This window comes from Coregonus lavaretus (genome assembly GCF_964263955.1).
Source record: "Coregonus lavaretus genome assembly, chromosome: 4".
Taxonomy (NCBI): domain Eukaryota; kingdom Metazoa; phylum Chordata; class Actinopteri; order Salmoniformes; family Salmonidae; genus Coregonus; species Coregonus lavaretus.
Genome location: NC_139991.1, coordinates 6,674,677 through 6,698,031, shown reverse-complemented (window position 1 = coordinate 6,698,031; position 23,355 = coordinate 6,674,677). Strand labels below are relative to the sequence as shown.

The following is a 23,355-nucleotide window of genomic DNA, read 5'->3' as shown; positions in this document are numbered from 1 at the left end:
TGATTGTGGTGCTGTCAAGTTGATTTGCATGAAAAAGGGTGGGCTAATTGCAACATTTAGCTGCAGTGTGGTGATAATACAGAACAGGATTACTAAAGGACACAGAGGGGCTTTTATTAACGCCAAGGATTTCCTGGGGTTTGGGAGAGACGCACCACCACCTTCTGTTTCTGTATGAGCCATTCACAGCCACCACTCACCCACTGTCTGGCAGTCGTGGCATATCCATCACAACACACACACACACTGCCTGAATCACCGTTCAGCACCCGCTGCTCACCAGTCAAACAGCCACACCATATTATGTGTCATTACATTGACCAGCTCTGCAGAGATGGATCAAGTAAAGTTAACTGCACTGGAGGGCTAAGGGTGCAGAAAAGTGTTGCATGGGGGGAGGAGGTGTTGGTGTGTTGGGGTTACTGGAGCTGCCGAAGGCAAGCCTTCTCTTTCTTCCCTTTAATAATAAATGATTATGAGATAATCCAATTCAGTGGCGAGCTTTGGAAGGAGGGCATAAAGAATAAGCAGTGGAGTTCTGTATTAAAGGTCTTTGTTTTGCTTCAGTGATCACAAAGGGGCCGCTGGTGTATGATTTAACATGCCTGGTGAAAATGGTCTCTATTATGTACCATTAACAAATCAACCAGGCCCCACCCAGGGTGGATCTGGGGCTCTCAACCAGTTTTCGGTGGCCTTTGTCTTTCCCCACTACGCATTGATTTATAGACCCTGCTCATAATCACATTGGGGTGGAGGAACACGATTGAGTGTGTGCTTGTGTGCGTGCGTGCTGTTGTGTCTGTGCTTGTGAGGGGACGGGGCTAGGACGTGGATCAATGCTTGGTAAAGCCTGTGGATCTGGTCATTTACAATTTGTTATCTCTCTTCTTAACTCTTTATCTTTCCCCAGACTTCATTCCTGTTTATTTCTCTCATTCTGTCTCATCTCTCCATCCCCTCAAGTTCAATTAGTTACCTCTCATTCTCCATCACCCACTTTGGTACCCACTATTACTCTCTCGTAAACCTCCACCCTTCATCCCTCTTCCTCCCCTCACTCCCCCATCTTTCTATCCTGTCTCCCCCTCAGTCTCTCCCTGCCTCCCCCATCCTCCTGGTCCTGCTGCTGGTGTCTGTGATATGCATGGTCTCTTTGTGATGGCAGGAATCTGCCTCTAATGAAGCCAGCATGACCAGAGAGCAGCAGCAGCCAACCAGGAGGATGTCTGGCCTTTCACTTGCTGAACAGAGGGATTGGCTAATATCCCTGTCCACCACAATAAAAAAGAAAAGGAAAAATAGACATTCCTTTTTAATGAACCTCTGAGCCGGGACGCAAAGAATGCAAATCCATAAAGTAGGGAGAAATAGAAATGGAGTAATAGCGGTGTTTATCTTGGCCAGGTCGCAGTTGTAAATGAGAACCTGTTCTCAACTGGCTTACCTGGTTAAATAAAGGTGAAATAAAAATTAAAAAAGTGGTAAAAGGCACATTTCCTCTTTTTGTTGTCGCTGTGTTCGGCATAATGCTCCAGATTTGTACTGCGAAAACGGTTAATGCTTTTGGCCGATGGGATGAGGAAAGAGGTCTTCAAGGTCCTCTATAGCGTCTTTTGTGCCAATCATTTCAAGAAATAGGCCATTAACCCTTTCTAGGAACTTCAACTAAGACTGGGCATGAGAGAGGAACAACAGGTGGAATTACAGTCCAACTCCCCCTGCAAGGTGAGTGTTAGTAGCTAAGTTACTAATGCTTTACCCAGCTATGCTACTGTTTTCATGAGTGCGTATGAACACTATTCACTGCAGTAGTAAGGATATTACTGGCAGGCACACACACACACACTCGCACCCACACAGGTGTCAGGTAGGCTACACTGCTGTAAAAAGCAGTGTTTCCCAGTAAAGATGGCCATATATTTCACTGTGGTGTGAAAGTGTTATTCTAGGGTCGGATTCACAAGCTCAACACCGCTTGCCCGTAGACTGCCACAGATGTAGGGATTGTGTGTGTTATTTTATTTTTGGTGTTTGGCTTTATATTGAGGAATTTTATATGCGTGTGATTTTTTTTCATTACAATGGCGAGTTTTAAAAGATTTGGGTTGGATGGAGGACAGCTCGGAGCAGTACATGTTAGTTTTATTTGCACTGTGGCCTTGTATCAATGATTCGAGCAGTGCTCAACCGGGCCTCATGCGTATAGTGCTTAAACAGCTACAGATGCAGGTCTGTGCTCTTCAGAGAGCCTTTGTTTAAGTTGGCTACCTCATTTGAGCAGTTCCTTTAACATCAGCTACGGGATTTGCCAAAAAGACCTTAAAAAATGTATATTTCGATCCAATTAAGTCTGTCATTGCCCTTTAGCAGTAAACTGTGGAGGCAACACGTTTTTTCCTCAGCCAGCAGAGGTCATATTGCTATGTGTCTCCCAGCCTAAGTCTATTCTTATGAGCGGCCCTCTTGCCTTTTTCTCATCTCATTCTCATTCTGAGGCCGGGCTCATTTGGAGGGGTGGGGAGTTCTGGGCCGACAGGGTTCTCCTGACAGAACTGTAAATTCTGTGCAACACATAACTTGGAGTGATTCCCTGTGTCGGTCTGAGCGGCTGAGTATTTCAGCAGGACTCCATTATTATTAGATCTTTTTAGATCAGGGCTGCAGTAGATCCATTAGGCCAGGGTTAGGCTCACCTCTGGGATGGACTCTGGCTGTCCAGCATGCAGCGCTGCACTGGGCCTCTGGCAGCTGTTGGGTGTCAATGACAGCGAGAATATGGCCAAGTATAATCAGCATTTTCTTCGACTGAAACAGCCATGATGGGATGATGTAGTCTAGGTGTGCCTATGAGCCAGGGGGTTGGTCAGGGGGGTGAGGTAGATTCTATTTGGCATGGGCAGCTGGATACCAGAGAGAGAGATAATAGACATCATAGAGATAGAATCCATGGTAGACACCACTGTATGGCAGGGGGTTGTGGTGGTTGTAAAAGCTGTGGTGGAGGTGATTAGGGGAGTCAGTAGTAGACAGTGGGAGTAGTAGTGGTGGCTGTAGAAGCTGTGATGATGAGGATGTATAGGAGGGAGACAGTAGTAGTGGTGGATGAGATGGTACAGTGCAGTAGCAGCAGCAGCATGGGGACTACAGGCAGCCTGCTGCTGTAATGAGAGAGTGAGCTGTCAGAGACACGCGTGTAATGGCTCCCCTGCCAGCCGCCCGGTTCAGGCCCTATGGGATTCAGCACAGACACTGTTTCTCTCTCTCTCTTTTTCTCTCTCTCTTTTTCTCTCTCTCATTTTCTCTCTCTCTTTTTCTCTCTCTCTTTTTCTCTCTCTCTTTCTCTCTCTCTCTCTCTCTCTCTCTCTCTCTCTCTCTCTCTCTCTCTCTCTCTCTCTCTCTCTCTCTCTCTCTCTCTCTCTCTCTTAGGCCTGATCAGAGACCATGTCAGGCCTCTCATATCCTCACAGCTGCTGTCTTCTTAGCTCTCTCACACACACACACACACACACACACACACACACACACACACACACACACACACACACACACACACACACACTCTATTTCTCTCTCTCTCTCTCTCTCTCTCTCTCTCTCTCTCTCTCTCTCTCTCTCTCTCTCTCTGTCACCTTCTCACTGGGCACACAGACTGAGGATGGACATTCAGGTAGTACATCTCCCAGGCTCTCCTTTCTTCCTCCCCTTCAGTCAGCCTGTATGTACTGTACAGCTCCTCTCAGGGGAGTCTATTCCCATAGTCACGCTGTGATGTCACTGTGTCTATATCTATATCCCTCTCTGACAACCACTCTGCTGCTGTAGGACGTCCACGGTCAGCTGACTACTACTGTACTCCACGTCCTGCTAGTCCTTCTCAAATAGTGGGGCGCGCCCCCCTGGGGGGGCTCGGAGCGATGCCAGGGGGGGCGCGTGTGACCCCGGGGAACATGCTTTTTTTTGCCGCAGGGAGTAGGTTTTTTTTGCACCGAACAAGAGCACACAGCACAGAGCAGGAGATATGAAGTGCAGATAACAAACCCTTAAGAGACACCATGGAAACATATCTAACAGGGATGAAAAGAAAGGCGGAGAGAGACGGAGATAATGAGACAAAGTCTCCCGAAAGCTAAGACGAGGAAATATGACGAAGCGTATGTAGCGCTTGGCTTCACTGTGACTACGGTGGGAGACGAGGAAAGACCGGTATGTTTACTGTGTCTAAAAATGTTGGCAGCGGACAGCATGAAGCCAAATAAATTAAGGCGTCACTTAAAGACATTACACCCCAATCACGCTGATAAGCCTCTTGAGTTTTTTCAGCGAAAACGTGCCGAATATTTCCAACAATCGTCCCGCTTTGTGAATGCTACTTCAGTAAACCAGCGTCATATAAGGTGGCGTACCAAATTGCTCAGTGCAGAAAACCCCACTCCATAGCAGAGGAGCTGATACTGCCTGCAGCATTAGACATGGTCTCTGTCATGCTGGATGACGCAAGTGCTGCAAAAATAAAAACTATCCCTCTGTCCAATGACACTGTCGCCAATGACACTGTCGCCAGACGTATAGATGACATTGATAACGATCTTAAAGAACAGCTGGTAAACTCAAAGACAAACTTTTTGCCTTACAGTTCGATGAAGCAACTGACAGCAACAAAGACTGTTTATCGTTTATGTACGTTTTGACATGACAACTCCCTGTGTGAGGATCTACTTTTTTGTAAATATGTCAGAGACAGAGCCACAGCTGAAGAGCTATTCAAAATGCTGGACTACTTCCTGACTGAGAATGGGCTAAAGTGGGAGAACTGCATTGGTGTTTGCAGTGATGGTGCACAGACCATGGCAGGGATGAGAAAAGGACTTTGGGCACTCATCAAGAAGGCCTCACCTAATGCTGAGTGGACACACTGTGTTATACACAGAGAAGCACTGGCATCAAGGCACCTTTCCTCTGAATTAAGTGAGGTTATGACTGACATTGCAGTATCATGCTTCAAACCCCGCTTCGAAAAGCTGTGCACTGCAAAACGTGCTCATTGTAGCCATTAATCCTGACTTCCTCATTTTGATAAAAAATAAAATCAGCACAAATTGTTTTATTAATTTTTGTTTTATAGGTCAAAGTGTTTCATATATTGTGCTCCTGAGTTAATGTTGCTGATCAATTTGAATGTATTATTATTTATTGATTATATTTTTTAAAAAAATTCAGTATCAAATGGTCAAAAAATGTTTACAGTTTAAATAAGGGTTGCATTTTTTTTAAATTTCAGATAAATGTATGTACTTTAAGTATTTTCTGTTACAATGTTAATAAAGTTATTCTTTGTTGTAAGTTGATCTATATTTCTTTCTTTTTTATTTTCTTTAATGTTAATAAGGATACAATGTTATGCAGAGGTGTACATATAACAATTTTATAGACAAATTATACTATTTACAGTCGCGGCGGAGAGTTGGGGGGCGCGAAATGTTTACTTCTTCCTAGGGGGGGCGTAACAGAAAATAATTGAGAAGCACTGTGCTAGTCCAAGGTCATTTTCACTAGGCCTCCCTCCCACTCACTCATTAAGACCAGATGGGGAGCTGAGCTGAGATGTAGCTAAGGCATAGTCTACTGTATGAGTTAGAACATCCACTATGAAGACTAGACTAGCTAGTACAGTATGAGGGGCCTTGAGAGAGAAGGCCTCTGTTTATATTGAGGATGCAACATGAATCTCAGGATCATTTCTCATACTGTTCTTGTAGAGGAATGGAGTCTGATCAGAACTCCCCTCAACTTCATCTATAAATGCCCCCCTATGCATCTCTGCGGTTATGACAGTCATTCGGTCGCTCAGCCATTTAGGCTGCTGCTAATAATATCCTCTACCGGACTTTAAAGGCTTATTATCATATTGTGCCGGATGATTGACAGTTGACCTTCACGCTAGTTTATATTAAGCCAGTGAGACGGTGCGGGTCACCTCGATCACCTCAGCGACAGCGTATTAATACTAATCTGATAGAATTACCAGGAACCAATTAATGTGCAGGACTGGGCGCATTAATACAGCACCGCTTCCACAAGGTGAAGCGGTGCTGCTGTGGAAATGCTTAGGTGAGGTTACAGTGGCCCTGTTTGGCCGAACGCACACTCATTAGTCAGAGAGAAAATGAGGGAGAAGAGAAGGGGTTAGCGTGGTTAGTAAACCAGGAGTTACATTTAGCCGTGTGTATTAACACTACAGGTATGGTGGAGGATGGTTGTTGAGGGCTCTCTGGGTTCTGCTGGAGAGCATCTGAGTGTATCAGTCTATCTGAGGTGCAGACACTCTCACTCAATAACATCAAGCATGCTTACCTGCTGCCTAATGCTCATGCTAATTTGCTTATTTTAATATCCAGCGATTCTCTTTCAGCCCCTGTGAATGGTAGCAGCGAATAACAGACGACGACACAGTGACTCTGTCCCCATGATTCCCACAACGTATTCTGGGATATCCAGGTCTAGGAGCCTAGAGGCTGGGGGGGGACTCCCCTGGATGTAAGGCTGACTAACGATGTAACAATATACCCTGCTAAGGCCCACTGACCTCCTATTTCAGGACCCCAGCATCCTCTACAGCCATTATTAACGGTGTTGAACAAGGCTAGCCTGAAGAAAAGTGTGAGATTCCTGAAATAACCGAGTGTTGAGCCAAGGACAGAGCCTGACACCTGAGAAGGCCTGTCTGGTTATGTACAGTCATCAGTCACTGGGAGGATATAGTCACATTGTCACCTCTTTAATGGTAGCACAGAGACATGCAGCTGTACGTTTAGAGGCCTTGAGGCTGTAAACCTCTGGGACTGGGCTACACATGGAGACGAGCCCCAAGGTGCTAGTCACCTGAAATGTGGTTTAGGTGTCAGCGTGTCAACCCTATTCACAATGGAACATTAGTGCACTGGATGGATTTAAGCACATGATAGCTAGGCTATTTAGGGACTATGCCTGCCTACCCATGTCTCATATATAATGGTTATTTAATTCATTAATAAATTGTTTATTAGGCTATATTAAATCTGGTAGAGGAGGAGGAAACTACTCTTGATCATAGGTGAGGTCAGCTGATAGTTGTATTTGAAGTGACCAGTCAGCAGTATATCTCTCTGGTCACTTTGGCAACATCCCAGGTGAACACAGGTTATCCGCTAAGTAAGTTATTTCCGAATGATAGAATCTTTGGTACAGCATATGCCTACCACTGAAACCAGGCTTTAGTGTCTCTGTCCCCCTCCCTCCCCCTGCACTGTGCCATGCCTGGCCTCTCTGTGCTGCAGCAGGTGACTAATGACCAAGGGGCTCTGGGATAGGGGGACTGGCTGCTCTGCTCTGGCGGTACAGAGGAAAGTGGCTGTACTTTTTCAGCAAGATGACCTTCTCTCTCAAGGTCAAGTGGTGTTGGAGGGTAGAATGACCAAGAGCTTCCGAAACCCTGCCTGCCAGCCACTGGCACTACCACATCATTCTGCACCCACCGTGGTGACTACACTAGCTTCTTGTGCCAGGCAGCAATAGGGCTTGTGGCCAGTTTACCCAACCATTCCTAAATTCCGTGACGGAACACGCAGAGCCCAGCCAGCTGATAACCCAAGTAGTGTCTGTCTTTACCAACAACTTGTTTTTTTAAACATGTTTTGGGATCATTGTGCCGCCCCCCTGTGTAAGAAGGCTTTTACGTCTTTCTGTCAATCTTTCTCATGGGTTATTGCTCCATATTTCATGGGGTCCCATGAGCCTGCTTGATTTGTTTTGTTTGATGCCGTTTGCCAGGGAAACCAGTCTCATGAAATCTGGACCGTACCACCTCACTGGGGGCCAGTATGAAAAATGTATGCACTCACTAATTGTAAGTCGCTCTGGATAAGAGCGTCTGCTAAATGACTAAAATGTCAATTTGATCACTAAAAAATTCTGACGCAGGTGGGTTTCCAGTGTGACTCTCAAATGATGAAATGGAAGGACTAGTAAGGGTGTTTGCAGGAGGAGGGGTAGTAGGAGGAGCGTATGGTTGGGCGGGGTCAGGTCGTAACATGCCAGTCAATCTCACACTGCGGTAGAACTCACCACCACTTGAGTTTTCTTTTCTTTTCAGATGGAACACCATGGATATGTGTGGTAATTAAACATTTGGAGAGGAAATGAGGGCTGTGTTTGTTCAGAGAAAGATACAATTCCCAGACTGTAACCAGAGCACGGCTGCTCTATACAACCCACCAATATTACCTCCTCACCGCACCGGGGTAGCATAATAAAGAGGCCCCTTATGCATATTAATATGAGCACTCTGCATAATGCCTACACCATGTGACACGCTCAGTAGCACACCGTCATCCTGTCGGTTCGGCTTTACCTTGCCCACGTTTCACCACTATTATTTATGTCCACATTCCTCCATACAGGGATCCCCCTACTCCTTACCCATCAGCCCCACCCTCACCCATCTTAACTCCTCCGCCCCGGCTGCCAGCCTCGTTCCCACACACTCCACCCCTCACACACGCTCATGACTCCTTAAAACATACGGCGGAGGTGTGTGCGATGCCAAACGAGGTCCTCATTACCTCCCCTCCCTCTTGGCTGGCTGGCTGGTGGAAAGCTTTTGGAAGAACTACAGCGACATCTGCATGTGCTGCGGCTACAGAGCGCCAGGCTGATACCCGCTATGCTGTGCCGGGCTTCTCCTGCCAGCCTGCTCCCCACCGTACCGACCCTCCGCCCACACCACCCCTCCGGCTCTCATTACTCAAATTACTAAACACGGCTAATTGTGCGGCGCGTGAAGCTTGCTTCATTTGAATATTCCTGCATATGGCCTGAGGGGATTTGCCTCGCGAGGGGACGGACCTAGCCAAGAAGTTTGGAAATTTGGGCATCCGCAATTATCCGAGCCAGGCGGGCGCTGCTCTCTCTGCACGGGGCTTCTTTTTACCTGGAGTTACGCCGTTTTGTTTTTCTTTTTAATTAAACGACACAGTGAAGATTATGTACTCCTTTATTTGGGTTTTAAAGGCCTCAACATTCTTAGTAACTTTAACTGGATTTATGATGAAATAAATTCATAATGTATATCTTTTTTATTGACTATCATATTGAAAATTGACAGGAGAGAGTGTGAAATGAAAAATAAATAAAAATAAACATCTTTAGGGAAGTCCCGCGATTGCTTTTATGTTGAACTGAAACAGACGGTGGGAGGAGACAGAAACGGTCCACAATCTGTACGCCTTAATTAATAGTGTGGGGTGTATTTGCATGCGTGTGTGGTGTGTGTCTTGGGAGCCAACAATGCACCCCTTGTGTCCCATCACAAAAGGACAGTGCACCAGACAGAGAGGGGGCGCGGGAGGAGGGGACATTCTGGAATCAGAAACAATGATTTCATACAGGCAATCAGAGTCCAAGCAAGCGTATGAATTTGCGCATAAATTACACCAAATTAATTTGGTGGGGGTGGGGGTCAACATGTGTGGGCAGTTGGGGTTGTTTTGTCTTTTCCCAGGGACATCATGGTGAAGGGTTGCGACAGAATACCCCCAGTGATTCCCACGCTTATCCCTGTGCCCTGAGTCACCAGGTTTCAGCTCCCCAGCCCTTTGGTCCCTGGTCCTACACCCCGTCCCGCTGGCGCTGCCCGCCCGCTGCCAACAGCAGCTTGCCGCCTTCCCAAATAGAGAATGTTAAACCATTACAGCAGGTCAAATATAATTAAGAGCAAAATGCCCGCTTCGTCCTCAACATGATTTTGTTGTATTAATCATATCCAGAGATCACAGAAAACATATTTGAGATTTGTTCTCCGCTAAATCATCTGCGAAAAAAAAGGGGGAAAAATCCATTCTGTGAAAAGGTGTTGTAATTAGAGGGATTACATTTTTTTCAAATGGTCCTGTAATAATTGACTATAACCAAAGATATCCACATACTTTACATACACACACACATACTGTATGTATGACGAGTCCTTGCTGCGCAGATTGGAAGACACTCAATTAATCCGAGTTGGAAAGGTTGAGCGCGCCCACTTTTTTAATTAACGTTGAATTAAAACGAATTGGCAGGTTGCCGGAAAGCAGGCGCACGGCTTTGAAGATTGCCATCGCATAATGAGTCGCTCTTTCCTTTTTTTACACTTTGGGCTCCTCCATTTCCACTCCCTCGCTCTCCGCTGCCAGTTGCTAGTGTGCCTTAGCGATTTAATGATATGCAAATGAAATATGCATAAAATCATTCTGCTGAAGGATGATTAAGCACAGAGGACATTAGCCAGTGCCCGCCACAGTGTCTGTTGTCTCCTCTCCATTCCGCTTCGCCCGGCGCCAACGACAGACACCACTGGAACAAAGCACAATACTAATTATAGGACACCACTAATCATTTGAATAACAACAATAATATCCAATTGAGAGAAATTAAATTCCAGGCAGGGTATTTTCTCACTCCTGTTTTGTAAGATCCACATCCAGAGAAGTGAAGGCAGAAGTCCCCAGAGCTGTGGACTGGAGCTGTAGAGAGCAGAGAGGAGAGGAGAGGAGGCAGAGACCAGGTTTTCCAGGATAGCACTTGAAGAGACTAGCATTGCCAAGCATTGCAGGAGCTTTTCTCTGCTTGTTTGCGAGTAGTGTTGCCTTATTTGAATGCTGGCTTATTAAAGAAGGAAGGAAAATATCCCCCCTTTCCCAATCTCTCTCTCTCTCTCTCTCTCAATTTCCACCCTTTCTCCCTCCTGCTCTCTGCTGAGAGCTCTCTTTTTTTGGTAATCCATTTGTGTAATGAAGACGTGGCGCAATTAACATCCCCCATGGAATTAAATAAAAGGCCGATCATCCAAACCTCATTAGCTCCGAAAGATTATAATATCCACACGCGTTCCGCCGTGAAGGGTACGGGAAAAAACACAACAGAATTACGAATTAAACCGTTAATTGTGTGTGTTTCGATCGCGGTTTAAGTGACTGTGGCGTAGATGCCCAAAAAGATGCCACCATTCATACCAGCCTATCCTTACTGATGGCAGCCTGGCTCTGACATCTTGGTGGTTTATGCCAAGGCAGTGTAGGAAGCACAAAGATTTTATAATCCCTCCCTTTGGATGGCTTCTTCAATTATTCATATTCCACAACCGTGCCCTGTTGTCCAACAAAAATCCAAGAAGAGGGAAAAAAAAGTTTGGGATATCCATTTGGGATGTCCAATGGCTGATGTTGATTTCTTCCTTGCTAATTGTTGTAATTATTCCGGTGCAATTAGTGAACTTAACGAAATCCTCCAATCTGTCTGTTCGCAGCGGCGCCCATCCATGGCTCTGTGCCCGATGCCAGTGGACCTCGCTGGAACCACGGCAACGTTCCTCCGAACCCCGTAAGTACCAAGACCCGCGAGCCGAACCGGTTGGTACTCCATCTGCATCTGTTCCTCATAGTTTACCCCTTCCACTTTACGGCAATAAAAACTCTGGAAGGGTGGAGTTTAGTAGTTTCTTTGGTTGGTTGGCAAGGAGGGGGCAAACAAAAAAAAAGCGTGGTTGGGTGGCTGAGAGGGTGCCGAAAGTGTTCCCATGGCCCCCCTTCCCCCGCCTGGCGGAGTTGAAGGCAGGCCGGCTGGGGCGGGTATCTCCTCCCCACCCCAACATTGTGTGTCTGCGGCCGGGGCTGCTGCTCCTGTCGCCCTGCCTCCTGTGCCCCTGCCCCCTCCACTGAGTTCTAGCATGTCTGTTGTTTGTGTGGCATCCCCCTCGCCTCAGTCTGGCTCCCATACTGGTGGATGCTGTATAGAGCCTACAGCCTGAGCCATTCATCTCCCTGGTGATTGCTGTGAATGTAGATAAATCGCACACACACACGCCTGCCTGCCTGCCTCTCTGGCATAGCTTTGCTTGCTGCTGAAGTAGATTTTCATGCTTTCTGTTTTTGCCTCTTCTTTTTTCAAGAAGTTGTTCCTGTCACGCATAAATCCCACACACACCTGGAGGAAACCATGATGCACGATTAGTTTTTCTTTGGCGAAAAACAAAAAGTACAATTTAAACGAACGCAGACAAAAAAGTAAATGAATTCCTGTCTGTCCGCTGATTATAATTTGTGTTGGCGGTTCATTAGTATGCGTCCTCATGTTTGCAGTTTTTTTCTTTTTGTGTGTGTGTCTTTGTAAACAGCTGCTGTTGAGACCTTGGCACAGTCCCTCAGGTCCTTTCTTCCTTCCTCCTCTCTTGTGGCAGGCGATTGGCAGGTTGGCAGCGTCTGCGGCAGGAAGGCAGGCAGCAGTGGCCATGGTAGACATTCTTCACCGCAGTGGCTGCCAGCCGGCTTGATGAGAGCTGGAGGAAAATGGTGTGGTAGAGGGGGGAAAGGGGGTTGGCACAAAAACAGGCACCCGCTTCACACCCTCCCCACAGAACAGCTTGCTGCTTTTGTTTAGTCTTGTTTTCCTCCGCTTTGTTTTGTTGGTAATCTTTCCCGTTCCTTTCATTTCGTCCGTCGCGCTAATTAACAGAGCAAACTTTTGTTGTTCTAATTAGTCATTTGAAGCGCTTGATGGTCTTTGTTTGCACTTGGCTTTCTTTATCTTTGCCAACCGACCCGTGACTGGCGCCCGATCGTGTTGATTTGCTCTTGATCGTTGTGTACCATCTCTCGCCCCCATCCATTTTTCCGCGACAGATGCCACCGCGTTCCCGCTGGTACACCTCTCGAAGATCGTGGGTACCGAATCACCGCCACCGCTCATCGGGCATCCTCAGAAGCGGTGACTTTCCCGCAAATCCGTAAACGCCACCGTCCAGATAGACATGGTGCCTTTTCATCGCCTGTGTTTTCCTAGGGTGCACCGCAACTGCCGATGAGCAGGTTGGCATGGCGTCCGCTGCCTGGCTGGCTGGCTGGTTGCCTGGCACAGGGGGTTGTGCTTGAGAAGGGAGCGCAAGAGAGAGAGAGAGGGAGGCGCTTCTTTTTGTCCCACCCCCCAGTCGTCTCTAGGACAACACCACAAGCTGCAAGTTTCTCTGTGTTGGTTGTTCTAGAATTTCCAATTCCCCCACCAGTCCCTTGTGGCAGAGCCCATTTCCTTAATCTCCCCTGCTCCCTGGCTCCTCCGCCAGCCCCCTGGCATCCTGCGCTGTGGGCCACCTATTGTCTTTTGTTTTTTGTTTTCAAGCCGATACCTCCTCCCTCCACTCCGTGCCACCATGCTATGCCAAGCGCTCCATCCCAACTCCCAAGTCGTCCCCTGAAATTCCTCCAGGTGCGCTGCTCTTCTCTTCCCGTCGTCTGAAGGCTCCTTTCTTCTGTAATCTGAGGCAGCAGATGTTCTCCTCTTCTCCTCTGCGGTGGCGTTGACTTGACGTTGAGCCTTGGCTCCAGAACCCCATCCGCATCCGCACTCTAACTTCTACTATTTGTAAAACACCCACCCTCCCCCAAAAATGCCCCACCCCTGGCGTGGCACTAGCTGCCAAATCAGGCGGGGGTCCTTCTGTCTCCCTGTCTACATCAAGCCGCCTACCCCCGAGAGCGAACGCATGTCCGCCCTGGCGCTACCACTGAATGGATGGCACTGTGCCAGCTTCTCTCTGCCATCATCTGCATTCGCTGCTTGTTTCTCTCGCTCGCCCACCCCCTCTCTTCTGTCTCTCCCTCTCTTACCCTCCCCTCCTTCTTCTCTCTTGGCTCCCCCCCCCCAAACCCCTCTTTTGTTCTATAGGCTTGACATTAATTAACATATGGGTTAATTGACTCTAAAGCTGATGAATTGCTCTTAACAACTCCCATAGACTGCCTAGCTGTTTGTCGCGCCCCGCGCCCGCACCCCCTTCTGCCTGGCACCGCCTGTGCCTCTACCTTGCCCTAGCTAGCCTCCACGTTGGCTGGCGCTAGTAAAGGAGTAGAGAGATAGCAGCCAGCAGCTCTGGTGTAGTGTAGTGTTATAGACCTGAGTGAGCAGTGCCCCTACCCCACTGTACACATCTCAGGCTGCTTATTGGACTATAGCTGATCGCAGTTGACGTTTTGCTGTCTGATCCCACCGCAGGATGTTGCAATGGCATTTTGTTATAAATAATCAAAGTCCTCCTGCAACCACCTCCCACCCCTTTTTCTATCTACCCTTCTCCTCCCTTTTTCACCCTCCCTCTCTCTCTCCACCCTCTCCCTCCCTCTCTCTCTTTCTGTCTCTAAACTAAACACACTTTCACACCAGCAGACACCAACTCTCCTCTCCTATCTTACCTTTTCACTCTTTTCTATGACCATTTGTTTAGTTTTTCCCCCATTTTTAACGAACTTCGAGGATTAAATGGATAACGAATCAAAGTTGTAATAAATTGGCATGTTTTTGGACGTTTTTCTAATAGCGCTCCTTATGTACCGTGCGGTAATTATCTTTTCTCTCTTGTCATTAGCGGTTTCGGGGAACCTCGCTGAGAATTAGCCTGAATTACCTACGTCTGTCATATTTGATTACGTAATTATCTTGGCCACACCGCTTTCTGTCTTAAATTTTTTCTGGTCGTTCCGAACGGAGCTGATGAGGTTAAAAACGAGAGACAGAGCGGGTTTTAATTATTAAATAGTATGCCCCCCTCCCTCTTACAGGGGTCTGCCAAGTGCCGTTAATTAGCCAGGCTGCTGCTCGCATTAATAGTCAAGGTAGAACAGACTCATTAAGACACAGCAACACACACACACACACACACACACACACACACACACAGCCAGGTTACCAGGTGCCTCAGCATATATGCTAGCTCCTGTAGTCTATAATTTCCCTCTCTCTCCCTGCCTGTGTTTAGATTTGATATGGGTCTGGTCGTAAACTGTTTAATTGCTGATGTTCTTAGTGTTGACTCTTTTCCCTGCGATCTCCCTGTTCTGTCTTTTGGTGGGTTGGCGAGATCCCTCGCAGCAGCTCCGTCTGGCGCTGGCGTTTTTGGGAGGCTGCGATGGGATGGTGAGACGGGGCGCTGGCACACCGCTCCATGGGGATGAAACACGCTATTCTCTCCTCTTTCACACCCTTTTTTATTTATTTTCATTATTAAATCAAAAGGAGCATGAGGCAACAAGAGGAATCCATTATGCAAATGAACTTATATTTGCATAATGTCTTACGCCAGGAATATGCAAATTAAGCTTATAATTTATGAGCGCCTGCGTCTGTCTCAGTGTCCCCATAACTTACAAAGAGGATATTTTGGTTCTACACCCTCTCTTCTCCCCTCCTCTCCAAGCTGGCACAGACACACACAGTCTCACACACACCATACCCATACAAAACAAGCACACACTCTATTCTCACAAAGGGGTTGGTGGCTGTGTGTACCATGGCTGGGTGGGAAACAACTTGTCTGGCAGACTGATGGGGGATAAGGAGGCAGGCTAAGGAAGGGGAGGGTTGGTGTGATGGAAAACATGGTGAGAGGGGCACATAAACCCCCTTTACAAAGGAACAGTAGCAGAAGCACATTTTCTAAAACAACTGCGAAACAAAATAAATTAACGGACACTAATGCGGGGCTGGGTGAAGGGGAGTCCACGTGCTTTCTGACTTTTGTTTTGTCTTTGCGAGAGAATATGGTCCTGCCTCTTCTGGCTTTTCTTTGATGCCCACTTTTGGGGTTGAGATTTCTGCCCATCACAGGAGCTGGTAGCTTATCCTCCTCTGGAGGGTTTCCTCAGGAGTCAGTCTGATGAAGGCAGCGCAGCGCCGGCCGGGATGGAGAGGAGAGGAGATGAGAGAGAGGCTGCATCTGAAGGCATGTGTGTGGAGGCATGTGTGTGGGCTCCCCTCCACACAGCCTCCAGTACCCGGGGATGCAACATCTCAACCCAGCCCAGCCAAGTCCTACTCACCTCAGCGCTGCTACAACCCGGACGAGAACTAGGAGAAAACCTGGAAGCATCCATGTTGTCTGATCCGAACCACGACAGTGTTCTTTTTTCCTCACCCCGGCTTATTGTAATCACCGGCCTGTTTTGCATACTTGATCTGTGGCTAATGTCTGAAGTAACAATACCACATTGTTGAAGAGACAGAAAGCCACAGACGACATGCGTTGGAGTAAAACACGCCCACTTTTGCACTACAGTGTATTGTGAAGTTGGGCGGAGAGAGACAAACTTTGGACGGTTTCGCTGTTTTTTTTAAAGACATTCCTCCTCAGGGTGTCTAGACCTCTTTTTTAATCCTTTATCTTTTTTTGTCCTCGTCCTCTTGCTGGTGACTTGGTGGCTTTTCCTGTCTTTGTATGCGTCCCACACACGGATGGATGGCAGCTGGGGAGGCTGTGTGTGTGTACCAGGACAGGACCAGTGTGCCCGCCTCCCACTGAGCCCAGGGGGCATCTGCTCCCTGCTCCTCTCTGCTTTCCTGGTAGCAGCTAAGCACTGTAACGTTCAGAGATGGTGCGGGCACCGCAATGTGTGTGTGTGTCTTGTATACAGCTCAATCACACACTCACACAGGGTGTATCACCTTTACTCCAGGCAGTGCAGGATTCTCTATTGCAGTGATCAGGACTCCGTATGGGAAGGACAGAAGACTCTTGCATGGGAATATTGGCTTTGCTACTCTGTATCCGTGCTGTGTGTGCCCATGGCTCGGACTTGGACTGTCGCTCGCTAGGCTTTACTGTACTTACAGCCTTCGGATCCTGCTACAGTCACTGTTAATTAGAGCGCCGTGATCATTATCCGTATTCATTTAATTCATCGCTGCTCTCAATTATTGCTTCTGATTCACATTTGTTTGCTTTGTGTATATTGGCGCAGTGTAATTGGAAAGATTTTCTGTGTGTATGTATGTGTTTTTTTTTGCAATCGCAATTATATCAGGAATTAGCGTTTAACTGCTGACTTAATTATGCCGCACAGACCTTTCATTATTCACATGCATGATAATGAGCTTCTCAATGAAATGTTGAATATTCACACCAACGCACATGTTCTGAATATCAGCTGCAGGTCATCAAGAGCAATGTATAACAAATGGCATTCGCAGTGTTTTTTTTCTCCATTACATTTCTCAAGTGTTCATGTAGTTAAATCGCAAAGTGTAATTGAGACTATAATTGACAATACATACTCAGAGTAGCAGTCATTGGCTAAATTAGCAATGTCAAATTTAACTAGGTCTGTATTTTTTTTATGCATTTCCCCCTAATTTTCTCTAATGAGACCAGTAATTGTTAGTTCACAGTTTAGTTGCCCTATTTAAAAAAAATAATGTACTGTAGCCTATGTGACAGAGTCACATTGCACATTATTTTATTTGGCACTTTACTTTCACCTGGCTCCTGTCTTGTTTTTATTTGTGTGTTAAACTGAAGTGAGGAGCTATTCTGGCATAAGTGGGAGATTTAAAGCCCTGAAAATACCTCCACACTTCTTGTGCTCTCATCAAACAGCAATAGAATTTCATCTCATTCTCTGAAAAAGCCAAAGAAAAGCAATTTAAAGTCTGATTTAACTTTGGTTTGAAGTTCTATTGGAGGTCTGTACAGGAGAGCTGAGCGGCCTGCCATTGCCACTTGTATATATCCACAGTCTGAAATTAAAATCTCAGGGCATTTGGGAAAGCAAAGAAAACTGCATTTAAAGGGAAATGGGAGAGAGACAGAAACGCATTGGGCTTTCAAAAGGATACTATGTATAGAAAGGCAGTTTTAATAGGAAATAGGCCTACCTTAGTTTTAGATTCAAACTGTGTGTTTGGAGGTCTTGATCACCAAGTTTCTCAACTACTGTATTTTACGAGCACACTTGATACGAATAACAATGCACGAACAGACCAAAGAGACACAAAAGAATGTAGGATTGCAGTTTGCTTAGGTTTTCTACTTGCTAGTATATTTATTTAAAATGTATGTAGCTGTCCTTGAGCTGTTCTTGTCTGTTAATGTTCTGTATTATGTCATGTTTTTGTGTGGACCCTGGGAAGAGTAGCTGCTGCTTTTGCAATAGCTAAAGGGGATCCTAATAAAATCCTAAACCCTAGTAACTGCATAACACAAACAGAATATGTTTACTTTGGCTAGTTGAATAGACACTTCCTCATGAAACCCTGAAATAGTTTTGGGCTGTAATTCTATCCAAACAATGTAGTAGATAATATCACAGTATCCTAACCAGCAGTATTGTGATGCAGCATATCAGATTTTTCTATCACAATTTATACAGCATTTAGACTCCCACAGTTCCAAAAAGGAGTAGGCCTAATTAACTGTGAATAGTTCAGTGGTGTTCATCATGTTTTCAAGTTTAAATGCTGTTATTGCACTACTTACGTGCACAATGTTGTATCAAAGAGGTGTGTTAGAACAAAATAAATGACCAAAGCATTATTTACCACTATGGCCTGTGTTTTCCTTGTAATGTGGGTGTGTCTTTGAGAACATCGTCAACATGTACTGTCCATTGCCATGCACTGCAAATACATTTACGTCATTTAGCAGACGCTCTTATCCAGAGCGACTTACAGTTAGTGAGTGCATACATTATTTTAATTTTTTTATTTTATTTTTCATACTGGGAAACAAACCCACAACCCTGGCGTTGCAAACGCCATGCTCTATCAACTGAGCTACATCCCTGCCAGCCGTTCCCTCCCCTACCCTGGACGACGCTGGGCCAATTGTGCGCCGCCCCATGGGTCTCCCGGTCGCGGCCGGCTACGACAGAGCCTGGATTCGAACCAGGATCTCTAGTGGCACAGCTAGCACTGCGATGCAGTGCCTTAGACCACTGCGCCACTCGGGAGCCTGGCTCATACAGAGACTCATACAGTACATTGCCTCTTCCGGTGACTCATTTAAGAAGGAAGACATTATATGGTTATGTGTCGTTCTCAAGTGTCAGTCTCAATACATCTTTCATAGTGTTGACTATGCAGGAGGTTTGAGTTAGTGTTTAGTTAACGGGGCTCAGTGTCTGCACTACTGCAGTAGCGGCTGTTTAAATGAACATGCTAATGAACATATGAATATAGCTCCTCGTAAGATGAGTAGAGCCATTGAGCACTTCAGATGGGCTCAATAGAGTGTTATGCCATCAGTTCATTTGTTGAGTTAATTACATTTCTCTTCAGTATAGATTCCATGCTATTCGATCCCCTCAGTCAATCAGCATTTTATCTCTGAGCTTCAGTTTCTTCCCTCCCTGGCAGAAATGGCCTCTAGTTATGAGAATAGAACAATAATGAGTGTCTTGGCTACAAGTGGGTGTTCAGGCTGCAGTGTGTATGGGAAGGGGATGCTATTTGTTAAAGTGTCTGATGAATGTTTGAATTACAAATACATGAGTTTCAAGAGCTTAATACTGTATAAGTGCATGACATAGACTGATCAGGTGAATCCAGGTGAAAGCTATGATCCCTTATTGATGTCACTTGTTAAATCCACTTCAATCAGTGTAGATGAAGGGGAGAAGACAGGTTAAAGAAGGATTTTAATCCTTGAGACAATTGAGACATGAATTGTGTGCCATTCAGAGGGTGAATGGGCAAGACAAAATATTTAAGTGCCTTTGAATGGGGTATGGTAGTAGGTGCCAGGCGTACCGGTTTGTGTAAAGAACTGCAACGCTGCTGGGTTTTTCACGCTCAACAGTTTCCTGTGTGTATCAAGAATGATCCACCACCCAATGAACATCCAGCCAACTTGACACAACTGTGGGAAGCATTGGAGTCAACATGGGCCAGCATCCCTGTGGAATGCTTTCGACACCTTGTAGAGTCCATGCCCCAATGAATTGAGGCTGTTCTGAGGGCAAAAGGGGGTGCAACTCAATATTAGGAAGGTGTTCCTAATGTTTGGCATACCCAGTGTATATTCCATTGTGTAAGAGCTCAGGTCTTCAGCAGACATAAACAGAATTTCCTCTTCTCCCTGTCACATTCTCAATCTCCTTTCTGCTCTTCCTATGACAGTCTTGTTTCTGAACTTCTCCTTCAATGTTGTTTCCTTGAGAATAAGCCATAATAAATTGCCTCTGTGATTGTGAATAAGCAGAGAACTTCTGGAACCTTTTGTAGGGTGGAATTAGCCTTCCATTTGAGCAATCACCATTTTGTATTTATCTTGGATAACAGAAGTAACAGTGATTCAATTTTAAACATCTGTACTCACATACCTGGTACAATGTAATTACATAGGCTATTCCCTTATAGTTATTCCATAATAGATATGTAATGTCAAGTGTTGCATGGTGAGTGTTCAACAAGGATAAACCTGTCTCAAAAAATGGGGAAAAGAGACTGGCACTGGGTGATTGAAGGGAAAATGGAGACGCTGGGGGAAGAGACACTCCAGTGTGGCTCTCTTTTAATGGAGGCGTATGAATGGGAAGTGCAGCTAGATTGCGGCCCTATTGAAAAGCCCCTTCACGTTCATTGCGCCCTTTGACCCTGAGGTACGTATCAGATGGCGAGCGTTTATTTCAACACAACATGTTCTCTCATAAAAGTGGCAATCTTGCTCTAGCGGTGTGAAGGTTTTAGCGCACTGAGTAACAGCACCTGAAATCACACAGACGTAAATGGGCCCATCCATGAATGATGGAGGCAGTCCATGTAAAAGCACATGGCACAAAGACAGCCAGGCTGCACTCTCTCTCTCTCTAATGATATAATTTCCCTTCCTCCATTCCCGGTAAACAACCACCACTCTCATTTGCTGTATAGAACTATTTGATGGGGAATAAAATAGCCTTTGCTGGTGTATCATGGTGGGATCATCCGGATCCATTCCATGTCCATGGGTACATTGTGTTTCAGTGGTCCTAGCCTACCTTGCCAGGTTTATAGAGTTAATATAAATGCCTGGCTAGGAACCAGCCAGACTACCATTAACCTGAGCATCACTGTGTGTGGAGGCCTGCGGAACAGCAGTCGTGTGTTCCAGTATTCCGCCATGGGCTTCGCAGGGATGTTTTAGTCTGGCCTTGCTGAGCCCTGATAAAGCCCACACTTGTCACACATGATTGATTTGTTTACGTATTTGAGGCCAGCCCACTCATCATGTGTCTCATCCCTGACTTGGTGCACTGATGTGTTCTCGCTCTCTCTCCTTCCCCACCACTCTCCCTCTTTTCCCTCTCTCTCTTCTGCACCAAAAACTTTCTTAGTTGACTTTATATTTATATACATGTGTATATATAAACCCTCACTGTAAAACGACAATACCCGGTCATCATTCTTCCAGCCACCTGGATGCTTGATGTAGGAGGTTGATATGCTTATAGGATCCGAGGCCTTGGCGAGTTCCATTTCTCATTTGAAGCAGCCAGTCAGACACTCTTAATCATTGTACTTGATAAGGGCACTGTAGCACTGCTCGGCTTGGCTAGCCCGGGTGAAGGACTCCTGCAGGTCTCTGGTTAGCATGGTGAACAAAAGCCCTGAGTGAATATCCCACCCCACCTCATTCAGCTCGGTAGTAGGGCCTGCTGCTGTGAATGGATGAGGTGATGGCTGTACTATGCATCCCTTCCTCTTAGCCAGGTAACTAGTAGAGTTCCATCTGGTTTTTCCAGGTGTAAGGACATTTGAAACTTCAGGGTAATTTACAGGCAAGGGAAAACTGTATTTGTATTGAGTTTTCTATTGGCCTTTATTACCCCATGTTATCATGCTTGATATTTTTTATAATCTCAAGGTCTTTTTTTCTCTAAAACTATCTAATATATTTTTCAACGTCTATTTGAATCTCGTCAGCTGTCAGGGCCAGAATTCAGGTAGAACACGGAATTGAACACATGTTTCTATTTCTAAACCATTTCTAGAATAAGTCCACACGGCAAAGCTATGTTTTCAACGAAATTCACGCAAGTGGGCCGGGAAGGAGCATGGTACGGAAGCAATCTTTCCCCACTGAAAGCAGTGCAGCCAAGCCTGATTTCAAGCAATAATGACACGCATAGTTGCATTTTTTATTTTATTATAACTGGATTACAGCTCCCGCCCAAATGTCGTGAATAATATACACTGAGTGTACAAATCTTTCCAGGACATAAACTGACCAGGTGAATCCAGTTGAAAGCCATGATCCCTTATTGATATCACTTGTTAAATCCACTTCAATCAGTGTAGATGAAGGGGAGGATACAGGTTAAAGAAGGATTCTTAAGCCTTGAGACAATTGAGACGTGTTCCATTCAGAGGTGAATGGGCAAGACAAAAGATTGAAGTGTCTTTGAACGGGGTATGGTAGTAGTGTCACGGTTTCGGCCGAGGCAGCTCCTCCTCCTTGTTCGGGCGGGTTTCGCCGGTCGTCGTCTCCGGAGTACTAGCTGCCACCGCTCCATGTTTTCCTGTTTGATTAGTTTTGTCTGTTAGCCACACCTGTCTTGTGTTATGTCTCATTAAGCACCCTATTTAGTTTCCTTGTTGTTAGTGTAGTGTTGTGTGTAATTGTTTTGTGTCAGGTGTTTGTGCGTTACCCGTGTTTCGGTACGCCAGTGCTATTTAGCTTCCTCCTCGGTTGAGGAGAGTGTTGCGCCCTGTGTTGTGCGCTCGTGTTTTGACGCCTGTGTGCGTCTTTTGGCCTCTGGCTGTTTTTGGATTTATTTTGCACTCTCCAGTAAAGTCTTGTTGGACTGTCTATCTGCTTCTGCGCCTGATTCCACACCACACCATTTCTAACATCGTGACAGAATTACACAATCAAAACAAAGAACGAAACGTGAAGTCCTTTGATACACAAACCAAAAGGAACAAGAAACCACAAAACACAAAGTGCAAGACAAACAGTTAAATATGGCTCCCAATCAGAGACACCCAGCTGACACTCGTTGCCTCTGATTGGGAGTCACTCAGACCAACATAGAAAATTAAACATAGACTTACACACCCTGGCTCAACATAACATAGTCCCCAGAGCCAGGGCGTGACAGTACCCCCCCCCAAAAGCGCGGACTCCGGCCGCGCCAAATAACCACAACAGGGGAGGGACCGGGTGGGCACTCCGCCTCGGCGGCGGATCCGGCTCCGGACATGACCCAGGCACGGGTTGTGCTGGACTGACGACGCACACCCCTGGCTTGATGCGTGGAGGAGGAACGGGCCGGACCGGGCTGACGAAGCGCACCCCTGACTTGGTGCGGGGAGCAGGAATGAGCCGGACCGGGCTGACGACGCGCACCACTGACCCGGTGCGGGGAGCTTGGACGGGCCGGACCGGGCTGGCGACGCGCACCACAGACACTTGCCCAGGGGTAAATTACAGCCCCTGCCCGTTCCACGACGACCCTGGTCTCACCTATCGGTGGATTTTGTTACCGATCTTCCCTCCTCACAGGGGAATACCACCATCCTGGTCGTTGTGGATCGGTT

The 23,355-nt window shown here is 46.4% G+C and overlaps 1 protein-coding gene across 1 annotated transcript in view; it reads left to right on the top strand.

Moving 5' to 3' along the window:
- Positions 1 to 1,680: 1,680 nt before the first annotated feature.
- LOC311128555 (uncharacterized protein) overlaps positions 1,681 to 23,355 on the top strand; it is a gene marked incomplete at both ends in the record, with an annotated part of 140,778 nt that continues 119,103 nt past the window's right edge. Inside the window, 2 exons of the mRNA XM_084160743.1 lie at positions 1,681 to 1,728; positions 11,324 to 11,397. Coding sequence (XP_084016869.1) covers positions 1,681 to 1,728; positions 11,324 to 11,397 — 122 coding nt within the window. The remainder of the gene's footprint in view (positions 1,729 to 11,323; positions 11,398 to 23,355) is intronic.